Raw genomic sequence first — 13240 nt, 5'->3', positions numbered from 1 at the left:
AGTAGCCGGCAAGAAGGAACTGAGGAGCGGGCGGGCCGGCAGGGGTATATATCAGGCGCCATAGCGGCGCCACTCCAGGGGGCGATCTGCTGGCCCACCGAGTGTTGCTAGGGTAAAAAGTCTCCGACGAACATGCATGCGGCGTGCGCACACCTAACTGGAATGGATATGAGCAACACATCTCGAAGAACAACAGTTACAAAGGTGAGTAACCGTCTTTTCTCCTGATGCTCCTGTTACAGGAATTGTCAGGAGAATACGACTGGCAATGTACACAGTAGGATATATGTCAACAAGTTTGCTGGTATGAGTAAATTGTACAACGTCCATCATTGATTTTGCATGTGGCAACATTGATGACAGTGTACTCAATTCTTCGTACAGTTCAAGTCCATTTAAATCAAAATGATCACTGTGCTTCAGGAGGCTCTCTAGGTCAGGGGTCCCCAACGTGGTGCTCGTGGGTGCCGTGGCTCCTGCAGGGGTCTCTCAGTGCACCCGCGTACTGGCCGGCGGATGAGCATCTGCCAAAATGCCACCGATATTCGGCGGCAACGCCTCTGGATGATGATGCTTGCCGCCGATAAGCAGCGTCATCCAGAGGCGTCGCCGCTGAAATGCTGCCGAATTTCAGCCACATTTCAGTGGATGTTCGTCCACCGCCATGGTGGGGGCCACTGCTCTAGGTTCTTGCACTTTGTCATTAGTTGCTCTTGTTTTCCTATTTCATTTAATTTAATCCTGCTCAGCCCGCTACCAACTGAGTGAATGGAACCCCAGACCGACAGCGGGTTGAGTGGCTCAGCCGGGGTCTCAGCCGTCAGCCTGCTCAGCCCGCTGCCAGCCTGGGGTTCCTTAGGGGTCTGCAGGCCAGCAGTGGGTGCTGAGTGGGGCCAGTGGCCAGGACCCCGGGTGGCAATGGGGCAGCAGCCGGAACCCCAGAGCAGTGGCGGGCTGAGCTGCTCAGCCCACTGCTGCATGCCATCAAAAATCAGCTCGCGTGCCACAGGTTGCTGACCCCTGCTCTATACATTAGTAAGGAGATGAGCATATTACAGTTGTTGGAGGGCTCTATTTAGCAGTAACAGGGCTATAGGAAAGTCAGTCAATGTTTTTTGTTTCTCTGATGAAAACTGGCCCACTCCCTTCCCCATACCAAACTTGTACAAATTGTCAACAACTTAATTTTCTGTTTTTGGCTAAGATATTGAGTTAAAAAAAAATAATATTGAAATTGAGTTCAGGATTGTTAGCAAGCATTTTTGGCAAACAAAGTTGTTAAATGACAATCTAAATGGCAACGCAGTACTGCTTTCATGTTTGGCTCACCCCCCAACCTGCTGGTCCAACAGCTGCAATAGAGGAGATAGGTGGAAAACTGCAGAACCCCAAAATCCACCTCTTGGGGTGCAGAGTGACAACAGCAGCAGCAAACCCTCAGGTCCGATCACACGCCAATGGGCACCACCGCCAGCCCAACAGACCATGGTGAAGTTAGCACAGCATCTGATCTCAGGGACGGGGCACCCATGGAGCCACAGCAGCTCATCCTGCCCTGTGCCGCTCCCCCCGGATGAGATGGATCGCTGCCAGCCCGGGGGAGAGACGTGCTCCCCAGCTAGGGTGACCAGATCCAGATGTCCTGATTTTATAGGGCCAGTCCCGATATTTGGGGCTTTGTCTTATATAGGTACCAATTACCCCCACCTAGGGTGACCAGACAGCAAATGTGAAAAATCGGGGTGGGGGTGGGTATGAATAGGAGCTCATATAAGAAAAAGACCCAAAAATCAGGACTGTCCCTATAAAATTGGGACATCTGGTGATCCTACAGGTGAGCTCCTTCCCAGAGATCCTAGCAGCCAATCCTCTCCCTCAGACTGTGCAGCATTCGTCGCTGTCTAGCACCTAGCAGCCCTGCTCTGACATGCTCCACTGTTTCCCATTCTGTCCGGGCTCCCAGCAGAGCGGTGCCCCCAGACCTAGTGGGGCACTAGGCGGCTGCCTGTTCTGCCTATGGCTAAAGACGGCCCTGACTGGGTAGCTAATATTTATGTCACAAATCAGCCCAGGGCAGCTGAACTTTTTATGAGCCTCATTTCAAGGAGTTTATAATTCTAATGAAGATGTCAACAGAGCTCATTTGTCGCATCAGGACAGTGACGCTGTCGGAGTAAAGGTCGCACGGTGCTGAGGAGTCTGCGGCATGTGAACGGCTCTTGTGCTGATTCTCTGTATCTGACTCTAGCTCCATTTCCCTTCTCTCTCCTTGCAAACAGGCTCAGGAATGGGATGCAGAGTCACAGCACCTGATGTCTTCCCAGCCTGAACGAACATCTGTGCAAACAGCAGAGATTTCAATGTGTACCCTAGTGGCTGCCATCCAAGCTGTGGAGAGGAAGGTGGATTCATTTGCCACACGGTTGCTGAGTCTGGAGGGGAGAACTGGGATGGCTGAGAAGAAAATATTTGAGTGTGAGAAAACCGAATTGGAGTTTGGAAACCAGCTGGAGAGTAAGTGGGCCGTGCTGGGAACTCTGATCCAGGAGTACGGGCTGCTGCAGAGGAGGCTGGAGAACATGGAGAACCTGCTGAAGAACAGGAACTTCTGGATTCTGAGACTTCCTCCTGGTATTCATGGAGAAGTCCCAAAGGTAATCATACCCCAGTTAATACAGGAAATAAAGGCTGAGCTTGTATTGGGTAACAAAGGGATTTTTCTGGGGCTGTCAAATGGTTTAAAAAATAATAATAATTGTGATTAATCACAGTTTTAATCGCACTGTTAATAATAGAATACCACTTATTTAAATATTTTTGGATGTTTTCTACATTTTCAAATATATTGATTTCAGTTACAAAACAACACAGTGAACAGTGCTCACTTGATATTTTGTATTACAAATATTTGCACTACAAAAAGATCAAGAAAATAGTATTTTTCAATTCACCTCATACAAGTACAGTAGAGCAGTCTATTGTGAAAGCGCAACTTACAATGTAGAATTTCTTTTTTTTACATAACTGCATTCAAAAACAAAACAATGTAAAACTTTTGAGCTTACAAGTCTACTCAGTCCTTGTGACGATGCGGTTCTGGCGGGACCCAACTGAGAGTGCCATTCAGGACGAATTGCTCAAACAGGGTAGTCACAGCCCACGGCTGAGGTTTTTCCACCTCTAAGGCAAACCAAACCAGCCAAACAAAAAGGACTTCGGTTTCACCCCACTGGCTAACCACAAGTCACACAAGCAATTTCCTTAGACACTCCAGTCTCCCAGTATCACCACCAGTGCCACTCGGCCTGGGGATGAATGGTTATGAAAACCAACACCCCAGTAAAAGAAAAAGGTTCTCTCGATCCCAAAGGGCCAAGCCCCAGACCCAGGTCAATATACACATCAGATCTTACCCACAAATCACACTGTTGCCAATCCTTTAGAATCTAAAATCTAAAGGTTTATTCATAAAGGGAAAAAGGTAGAGATGAGAGCTAGAATTGGTTAAATGGAATCAATTACATACAGTAATGGCAAAGTTCTTAGTTCAGGCTTGTAGCAGTGATGGAGTAAACTGCAGGTTCAAATCAAGTCTCTGGAGCATCCCCTGCTGGGATGGGTCATTCAGTCTTTGTGCAGAGCTTTAGTTTGTAGCAAAGTCCCTCCAGAGATAAGAAGCAGGATTGAAGACAAGATGGAGATGAGGCATCAGCCTTATATAGGCACTTCCAGGTGTAAGAACACTTCTTTGTTCTTACTGTGGAAAATTACAGCAAAATGGAGTTTGGAGTCACATGGGCAAGTCCCTGCATACTTTGCTGAGTCACCAGACGTATCTGCCTCCTCTCAATGGGTCAGTTGTGTAGCTGATGGTCCTTAATGGGCCATCAAGCAGGCTAGGCAGAGCTAACACCAACTCGTCTGGGGTGTCACCCAGAACTAAAGCACCAATTTGAAATACAGACAGTATACAGCCAATTCTTATAACTTCAACTACAAAATGATACAGACAGCATAATCATAACCAGTAACTCATAACTTGGTCTTAGACACCTTATATGACCCCCTTTACATAGGATTTGGTGCCACTACAGGACCTTGGTTGCAACCCATGTTCTGTATGGTCCCAGTTTATATCAGTAACGTCACAGTCCTACATCTTGTTCAACCGGTAGCTAACCTGGTTTGTTTACATTTATGGGAGATAATGCTGCCTGCTTATTATTTACAGTATCACCTGAAAGTGAGAACAGGTGTTTGCATGGCACTTTTGTAGCTGGCATTTGCATGGAATTTATGTGCCAGATGCGCTAAATCTTTGTATGCCCTTTCGTGCTTCAGCCACCATTCCAGAGGACATGCTTCCATGCTGATAACACTTGTTAAGAACATGTGTTAATTAAATTTGTGGCTGAACTCCTTGGGGGAGAATTGTATGTCTCCTGCTCTGTGGTTTTACCCACGTTCTACCATATGTTTTGTGGCAGTCTCACATGACGACCCAGCACATATTGTTTGATTTAAGAACACTTTCACTGCAGATTTGGCAAAATGCAAAGAAGGTACCAATGTGAGATTTCTGAAGATAGCTACAGCACTCAGCCCAAGGTTTAAAAATCTGAAGTGCCTTCCAAAATCTGAGCGGGACGAGATGTGGGACATGCTGTCAGAAGTCTTAAAAGAGCAACCCTCCAATTCAGAAACTACAGAATCTGAACTACCTTCTGCTGGTGGCATCAGATGATGAAAATGAACATGCATCAGTCCACACGGCTTGGGATTATTATTGAGCAGAACCTGTCATCAGCATGGAAGCATGTCCTCTGGAATGGTGGCTGAAGCATGAAGGGGGCTACAAATGTTTAGCGTATCTGGCACATAAATTCCATGCAAATGCTGGCATGCAAAAGTGCCATGCAAACGCCTGGTCTCACTTTCAGGTGACATTGTAAATAAGTGAGCACCATTATCTCCCGTAAACGTAAACACATTTGCTAGTCTTAGCGATTGGCTGAACAAGAGGTAGGACTGAGTGGACTTGTGGGTGCTAAAGTTTTATAATGTTTTGTTTTTGAGTGCAGTTACATAAAAAAATAATTCTACTTCTGTAAATTGCACTTTCACGATAAAGTGATTGCACTACAGTACCTATATTAGGGGAATTGAAAAATACTGTCTTTTCTTTTTTTTACAGTGCAAATATTTGTAATAAAATATAAAGTGAGCACTCTACACTTTGTATTCTGTGTTGTAATTCAAATCAATGTATTTGAAAATGTAGAAAAAAAAATCCAAAAATATATATAATAAATTTCAGTTGGTATTATATTCTTGTTTAATAGTATGATTAAAACTGTGATTACTTGAGATAATTTTTTTAATCAAGTAAATTTGTTTTGAGTTAATCGCTTGAGTTAACTACGATTAATTGATAGTCCTAGATTTTTCATATCTCTGATTCAGAAGCCCTTTGATTCCCCATTGCAAAATGGGTTGAATAGAGTCAGTGCCTTGATTAGCCACTAGCGTTAGCTAGTCATATTTGTCTGGAGGGTTCATTGGATAGTTGCTTAGAAATCGTCCCTGTACTGTCCATCTGGGGCTCTTATCAGGAGAACCCCAACTCCCACTGCAGCCCTCTCGTGCTGGCTGTTGGGGTGAGTTTATCCTCTCTTGGGAGCAGAGGGTCCTTTGTTCTTGAGCATACAGGTAGCACCCCTAACCTCCAGGCCAGCCAAAGAATCCATGTTCAGAGAGGAGAGAAGCACTGTGCCAAGAGCTATGCTGCTCCCAGGGAAGGGTAAGTTACTGAGATCAGCTGTTGGTAGTGTGCTGGTAACAGTGCCTCAGGCCATAGTTGTGCCTCCAGGAGACTGTCTGCTGTGCCCACACTCCCTCCCCAGCCTAGGATCCAGTCCCCCCCATGACCCTGCCTGAGTGTGTCTAGCTCTCGTAGCTTTGAAAGACGTCGAATCAGGTATGTCTGGACTCATTTTCCTTGGTTCCCTGTACTGAGGCCTGTCTGTACAGCCAGAAGCAGACGCTTTGTTTTTTGCAGTTTGTCTCTGAACTGTGATCCTCTAAAGGGTCTCTAGAAGGCTTCCTGCAGATGATGATACACAGACACTAACTTCTCAGATAAAGATATGGTGTTTCGCTGCCCAGACCTGCGGGAGTCCTTCCTCAGCCAAAGCTAGGGGAATTATTTTTTAATGAACACTAACAGAGAGTCCCTTTTCCTTACCATCCCTCTGACGCTGATGATGTCGTCTCTGGCTTCTCTTCCTTTCATAATTCATTCCCAAGCTAAATAATCCCTCTTCCGCTCCCAGTGTTACGACTTGGATTGTTGTGATTTACAGCAGCATGTCCAGGTTCTCGTATTAGCGCCCATTGTGTATTGTCCGAGTGCAGCGTGCAGATGTCCTAGAAAAGGTGTTTCCAACATGCTTTTCATAACTCAAAACTCAGCACCTTACTGTGCTGTAAAGCAGCTTTAACAGTCTGGAATGCAACTGGAGACGAATTGGTTACTTTCCACAAAACAAGGCATACTTTTCAGTGAATTCTATCCCCTTTTGTTTTCATTTGTTGCATCGTTTTACTATTGTTCTTTCAAATATAATGAACATTAAATTGTAACATAAACAGTGTGTTTAAAAAAATGCCCATTTCTGCATTAAATCTAGTTGTCTTTTTTAGGCACTCTCGATCTGTTTTATATATTAGTGACACAAGTATAAGAGATGTGAGTTAAAGCCAAGTGCTAAGTGAACGTTTGATGTCAGGTGCCGGTGATGTTTGATGACAGCGCCGTCTTCTCCCAGGAGGAGTGGGAGAACTTAGAAGACTGGCAGAAGGAGCTGTACAAGAATGTGATGAAGGGGAATTATGAATATATGATCTCACTGGGTAAGGAACATTTTCCACTTATTTATTAGAAAATGCTTGACTTCTGGAGTGTTGGCTGGACTCCACCAGCTGAGCGGTGTTCTCAAACTCCTGTGAGTTCTGGGGCTGTGCACGCCTGCCTGCCTGCCTGCATTCAGTTTTGTCATGGCAGAAAGCCGATGCACAGTGTGGTGGCGGTGGTCAGTGTTCGGTGCTCTGAAGACATGAATAGCAGTTGTCTTTACTCATAGGCTCAGCCCTTGTATGTGGAAAACCCTTTGTGTTCTGTGGGCCTGATTTTGATCGCTTTGATTTGAACACACGTATAACTCCTGTTGGAATCGATGTACTCACTCACCTGTAACTTACATGTGTGCATGAGAGATGCGAATCGGATGCTGTGTGGGGTGTGGTAAATTCAGCTGTATAAAAGGTGTGTCATAGAGAAGCAGTGCAAGTAATCGATGTCCCTACATAAGGGAATGATGATGGTGGGACTAAACTCAGAGCTGGAACTCGAGACTTTGGTTCTGGTCCCAGCTGTGCCACAGACCCTATGTGACCTTGGGCATGTCACTTGCTCTCTTCCCTCCTTCGTGCAATGCAGTGGCAATACTCCTCTGGCTTCTGGGTGGCTGAGATTCATCCGCTCTTTGTGAAGTGCTTCGACATCCTGCGTAGGAGGTGCTACACAGGGGCTGCTTTTTACTCAGGTTACAGATCGCCTCCAGGGATAGAAGGGGATTGATTTAAAACAAGTCACAATTCTTTGCTGTAAGTTATCTGTTTATTAGTAGCCGCTATGTCCTCTCCCATAAACAGACTATGCAATTTCCAAACCTGACATCCTGTCCCGAATTGAGCGAGGAGAAGAGCTGTGTGTGAGGGGTCAGCGGGAGTCGGAGGAAAGAGAAACCGCTGCAGATCCCAGCACAGGTGAGGATTGGCTGAAATTGACTCAAACAGCCGGTGAAGCAAGCAGCTGTAATTTCAGCAAGCCTCCATCTGCCATTGGAACTGCTTGCTTTAAAAAAAAAAATCAGTAGTTTTCTTATGTCAGATTTTGTCTCTAGCAGTCAAAACTATTTCTGGCTCTAGTCCCTCCTTGTTGAGTGTGCGGACCAGTCAGTGCACCTAACCACTTGGTTTGTTTCCTCTAGATCCTCTTTAGCAAGGCAGGTTTCTACTCAGTGACTGCCTGCCCCAGAGATGGAGGTTTTGGGGCTTGGGCTCATTTGGAAAGGTTTATGGAACAATTTTCCAAAGGAGTGAGGGCTGCATTAGCAATAGGACTTGGCTCGGCTGCATGTGGGGCAAGTCTTTGCTGTCCAGCGACCCCCGGGAAGCACAAGCTATTTATGTCCTGTCGGGCAGTGATTGTTAGAAAGCCCTCACTGAGTTCTCTTTTCAATGAACAGCGTCTGCGATTTCTACCCTCGAAACCTCCGCTGAGATTAAACAAGAGGAAGAGCCAGTTGCTGAGGAGCAGCAGGATGCAGAAGAAAGAGAAGCCCCTACAGAGCCCATGGCAGGTGTGTGATAGGCCCAGCTGTCTCTGAATCCTGGCAGTCCCGTTTAAAAGCAGGAGCGCAAAGAAAAGCGTTACGCTTGTAAAGCTCTCCTGTAGTCCAGCGTGAGCAGCGTGATCTCTGTGACAGGCCTCAGTCACAGCAGGAAGAAGAATGCTGCATGCCCCACAGGACAGTTTATCCCTTTGAAGTTTCAGATGGGACACGTTAGCAGGACTGCTTTGGGGGTGGGAGTGACACCAGCTGTGGGACTTTGCTGTGCTGATAACCCGCTGGGGTGCTCAGAGGCAGTCCTGGAGGGGAGCATGGTAGAAATGCATGGATAGATTGACTGGAAGGGATCAGGGACAAGAAATGTTCTGCCTTAGGCTCTCTCGCCTGGTGACTCTCAGCTCCAAGTGGCACTAGGAGCTGGAGCAAGTTCTTCTCAAGTGCATGCTCGTGTGGTCAGCGGGAGCTGCATGGGCACGTTCGAGGGCAGAGCTTGGCCCTCTGTGAAGTGTCTCCCCGTGTCGGGATTTAGGGAGAATTCTCTCTGTAGTGATTCCAGATAGAATCAGTCATTACCTTACTTGCCTGTGTGGCAGGGAGGATTTGTACCCAAAGACATGCCAACATCCTTTGCATCTCGAACTATTGGTCTGTCTCTTCGGTAGCCCCATCCCTGTAGTGTCTGAGTCCCGCAGGATCTTCATTTGATTGGTAGTAATTATTTGTATTACTGTGGCTACTAAGAGCCCTAGTCCTGGATCGGGACCCCACTGTGCTAGGTGCTGCACAGACACAGAACAAAAAGTTGGTCCCTGCCCTGAGGGACTTACAATCTAAGCGTAAGATGAGACAACCTGTGGGTACAAACAGATGGGGGAGGACAGGAGAACAAGGGACAATATTGGTCCGTATGACAGGCCATGCAGCCTGTGTGTCAGAGGCTGCATGGTGGTGTGCCGAAGGAGAGTTTTGCGGAGAAATGTGAAGATGGATGACGAGGAAGTTTTGGGGTGGTTTATGGAGAGCACCTCCCCAGCTGTGTCTTTATCCTCCCCACGGCCCTGGGCGATAGGGCAGGATTGCTGTCCCCCACTAGCAGATGGGAAGTGAGGCAGGTAGAGGCTGTGTTCTGCCCTAGGTCTGTGGCAGAGAAGGACTCTAGTGCTGTAACCAGAGGCCCAGCCTCCCCCTCGTTTGGTCTCTGATGCATGGCCAGAGAGTTGGTTCCCCCCACCTCTTTATGCAGCATAGTTTCATTTCTCCCAGTCTGCCCTGTGAATTACATTTGCCTTCCCTGCTGTTCCAGCCGACACCTGGCTCACCAGCCACGAGAAGAACAAGGAGCAAGATTCACAGGAGCTGGGGCCACACTGGACTGCAGCTCAAAGACCGGAAGAGAATATTTACCACAGTGCTGAGCACGGCCTTCCCTCCAACGGTCCAGACATGACCCTGGCAGTACATATGCCAGAGAAACCCACCCAGCACGAGAGAGACTTCAGCCCCTTGAAAGCCAGCACCGTGTGCCTGGGGGCCCCCGTGACAGAGCGACCCTATCTCTGCTCCGAGTGCGGGAAGTGCTTCAGCCGCAGGGAGCACTTTGTGCAGCACCAGCGCACCCACACGGGCGAGCGCTCCTACGTGTGCCCCGAGTGCGGCAAGGGCTTCACGCAGCAGTCCAACCTCACCAACCACTACCGCACCCACACGGGCGAGCGCGCCCACGTGTGCCCCGAGTGCGGCAGGGGCTTCATCCACCAGTCCACGCTCACCACCCACCTCCGCACCCACACCGGCGAGAAGCCCTACAAGTGCAGTGTGTGTGCCAAGTGCTTCAGCCGCCTCTCCACCCTGCTGGAGCACCAGCGCACCCACACCGGCGAGAAGCCCTACAAGTGCCTGGAGTGCGAGAAGCGCTTCAGCCGCCTCTCCACACTGGTGGAGCACCGGCGCACACACACTGGCGAGAAGCCGTACAAGTGCGCCCAGTGCGAGAAGAGCTTCACCCGCCTCACCAACCTGACCGTGCACCAGGACACCCACGCCGGCGAGCGTGCCTACAGGTGCACCCAGTGCAGCAAGAGCTTCGCCCAGAAGCCCTACTTCCTCAAGCACCTGCGCAACCACACCAAGGAGAAGCTCTACAAGTGCCTGGAGTGCGGCAAGAGCTTCGTCTGCCACTCCTGGCTGGTGCGCCACCAGATGATCCACACGGGCGAGCGGCCCTACCAGTGCGGCGAGTGCGGGAAGAGTTTTGTGCAGAAGGAGCACCTCTTGAAGCACCAGCGCGTCCACACGGGTGAGCGGCCCTTCCAGTGCTCCACCTGCGCCAAGAGCTTCCGCTGCCAGCAGTCCCTGAGGCTGCACCAGTGCACACACGCCAGCCAGCAAGGCGGCACGCCGGCCACGGCGGGGGCCGAGTTCAAGAACCAGCTGCTGTACCTGAAAATGGAAAATACTGGGTAGTAGTGGTCGAGCCCTGCGTTGGGAGCTGCACGGGGAGAGCCTCCCCCAGAGACTAGCCAGATCTGCCCCATGTGAAACACTGCAGTGAATCCCACGCCCTCTCTGCATGCCAGATGGGAGGGGAGCGCTCAATGCAAGGTGACGCAGGACCGTATTGAATGTGAGCTGCAAGCAGCCATTACGTGCCGCACCTGGGGAAGAGACCCCACGACGGACTGAACAATGCGTTGGAAGCATCTAAGCGGCCGCAGCTGTTTTGTTTGTACGAACAGTGTCCTGATCACTGGCACCGCCGGTGGGAACGTCGCCAGCAGGCTCTGCTCTGCAGGGATGGGCAGTGCAGGCCTACGGGCTGCTGTAACGTGAACAACTTCCTACCGCGACTGAAGAAGTGGAGCAGAGGCTGTTGGGAGTGAGCGTCGGCAGGCGTGCTGGGTTAACAGTACTTTGTCCTCCAGGGTGCTACAGACAAACGCGCTCTGCTTGCCCGTGCTGGACGGCTTCCCGCAGTCTGTACAGCTGGGGGCTCGGACGTGCGGTGAGGCTGAGAAGTGCCTGCATTTGCACTGCAAGCCAGGGGCAGAGCCAGGTCTACACTACAGGCCACCTGTGCTCTTACCACTGAGCCTCACCACCTTCAGCCCTCCTGAAATGGAAGCTGAGCTCCTCCCTGGCAGATGAGAGCCGGTATGCAGCGTCTGGCTCGCCTGTCCGTGGAAGCGATTGGCAAACTCGAAGCAGTGATTTCTGGTCTATTGGTGACCGGTTCTATTTGTGACATTCCTGCTTCCCACTGCAGCTGGTGGGGGGGTGATACCCTCAAATACCCTGGAGCAGCAGCAAAAAATAAACTTAAGCTGGGTGCAGGGTGGTCAAAGCGTGAGTGTCAGTGAGGTGTGATGTTCTGCCGCAGGAAGGCCGACTCTAGGAGTATTTCACTGTAAAGATCAAAACACGTAATTCAGAAGTTAAAAGGGCTAGGGGGGAATTGGAGCCAAGCTCAATTCCGATGACCATCACCCGACCTAGGAGTAGTGTGGGTGCTTGTGAGAACTCTCCAGAGCAGCCATTGCATCTGCCACAGCAGCGCTAACTACAACAGAGTGTCTGGTTGGGGGTTCAGCCCTCCCCCGCTAATCACACAGAAGATCTGCTCTGGCTACGAGCTATTTACCTTCCCAGTAGCCGCCTGCAGGCCTTCCTCAAATGAGACCTTCAGCTACGAGCTTTTGAAGCTTTCAGGCCTGTCTACACAGCTGGGTTTGTTCGTTTTTGGGGGCCTTGACTCCCTGAGGAGATGACAGGTAACAGTTCTCTGCAAAGCAGCTGTGATCATACCTGTGTTTGCAGGTCTGCCATGGGCCTAGCTGGGGTCTGATCGGTGCATTCTGGACTGCTGTTCTGTAGTGCTTCAGCAGGAGCTAGAGCACCCAAAGCACAGGATATTGGGAACCGTTCAGAAAGGGATAGTTAAGGCAGAAACTCTCAAAATGACGCGCTACAAATCCAAGGTGCAACCACACCGTGAATAGTGAGTGCAGTCCTGGCCACTGCCTCTCACAAAAGACTTATTAGAATTGGAGAAGATACAGAGAAGGGTAACCAAAATGATTAGGGGTATGGAACGGCTTCTATATGAGGAGAGATTAAAAAGACTGGGACTTTTCAGCTTGGAAAAGAGACGGCTAAGGAGCGATATGACAGGTCTATAAAATTATGACTGGGGTGGAGAAAGTAAATAAGGAAATGTTATTTACTCTTTCCCATAACACAGGAATTAGGGGTCACATATAAAACTAATAGGCAGCAGTTTAAAAAAAAAAAGTATTTTTTCACCCAATGCACAGTCAATCTGTAAAACTCCTTGCCAGAGGATGTTGCGAAGGCCAAGACTATATCAGGGTTCAAACAAGAACCAGGTAAGTTCATAGAGGATAGGTCCATAAATGGCTATTAGCCAGGATGGGCAGGGATGCAACCCTATGCTCTGTCTGTAGCCTCTGTCTGTCAGAAGTTGGGAGTGGACAACAGGGTGGATCACTCCAAAATGCCCTGTTCTGTTCATTCCCTCTGAAGTTCCTGGCATTGGCCACTGTCAGAAGACAAGATACTGGGCTAGATGTACTATTGGTCTGACTCGGTGTAGCTGTTCTGTTCACAGGGGCTAGTGAACTCCAGCATGTCCTTCTGCAATGAGCAGGTGTGAAGGAGAAGAGCCCAAACCAAATCCCAGCATCACTAGGGGGTTCCCTATCTATGCTGCATAGTAAACAGTGCACTGACTTGGCTATTGTGCCATAGTCGTGTGCTAGCCTGGATCTCCAGGCAAGGGGAGACGCTGTCAGCTGCCTGTTGCTGTGTGT

General features: G+C 49.2%; 1 protein-coding gene across 6 annotated transcripts in view; it reads left to right on the top strand.

Annotated features, from left to right (window-relative positions):
- LOC115645274 (zinc finger protein 774-like) overlaps nucleotides 1-12536 on the top strand; it is a 79937-nt gene extending 67401 nt beyond the window's left edge. For 5 of the 6 annotated variants that reach the window (XM_030549660.1, XM_030549659.1, XM_030549665.1 and 2 more), the window contains 5 exons: nucleotides 2280-2654; nucleotides 6789-6912; nucleotides 7714-7827; nucleotides 8310-8423; nucleotides 9718-12536. In XM_030549660.1, coding sequence (XP_030405520.1) covers nucleotides 2280-2654; nucleotides 6789-6912; nucleotides 7714-7827; nucleotides 8310-8423; nucleotides 9718-10877 — 1887 coding nt within the window. In that variant the 3' untranslated portion in view covers nucleotides 10878-12536. The remainder of the gene's footprint in view (nucleotides 1-2279; nucleotides 2655-6788; nucleotides 6913-7713; nucleotides 7828-8309; nucleotides 8424-9717) is intronic. The other variant, XM_030549661.1, reaches the window with a different exon arrangement.
- Nucleotides 12537-13240: the final 704 nt, after the last annotated feature.

This window comes from Gopherus evgoodei, chromosome 2 (assembly GCF_007399415.2).
Source record: "Gopherus evgoodei ecotype Sinaloan lineage chromosome 2, rGopEvg1_v1.p, whole genome shotgun sequence".
Lineage (NCBI taxonomy): Eukaryota > Metazoa > Chordata > Testudines > Testudinidae > Gopherus > Gopherus evgoodei.
The sequence above is the reverse complement of the archived record's forward strand: the minus strand, read 5'-3'. Positions and strand labels throughout refer to the sequence as shown.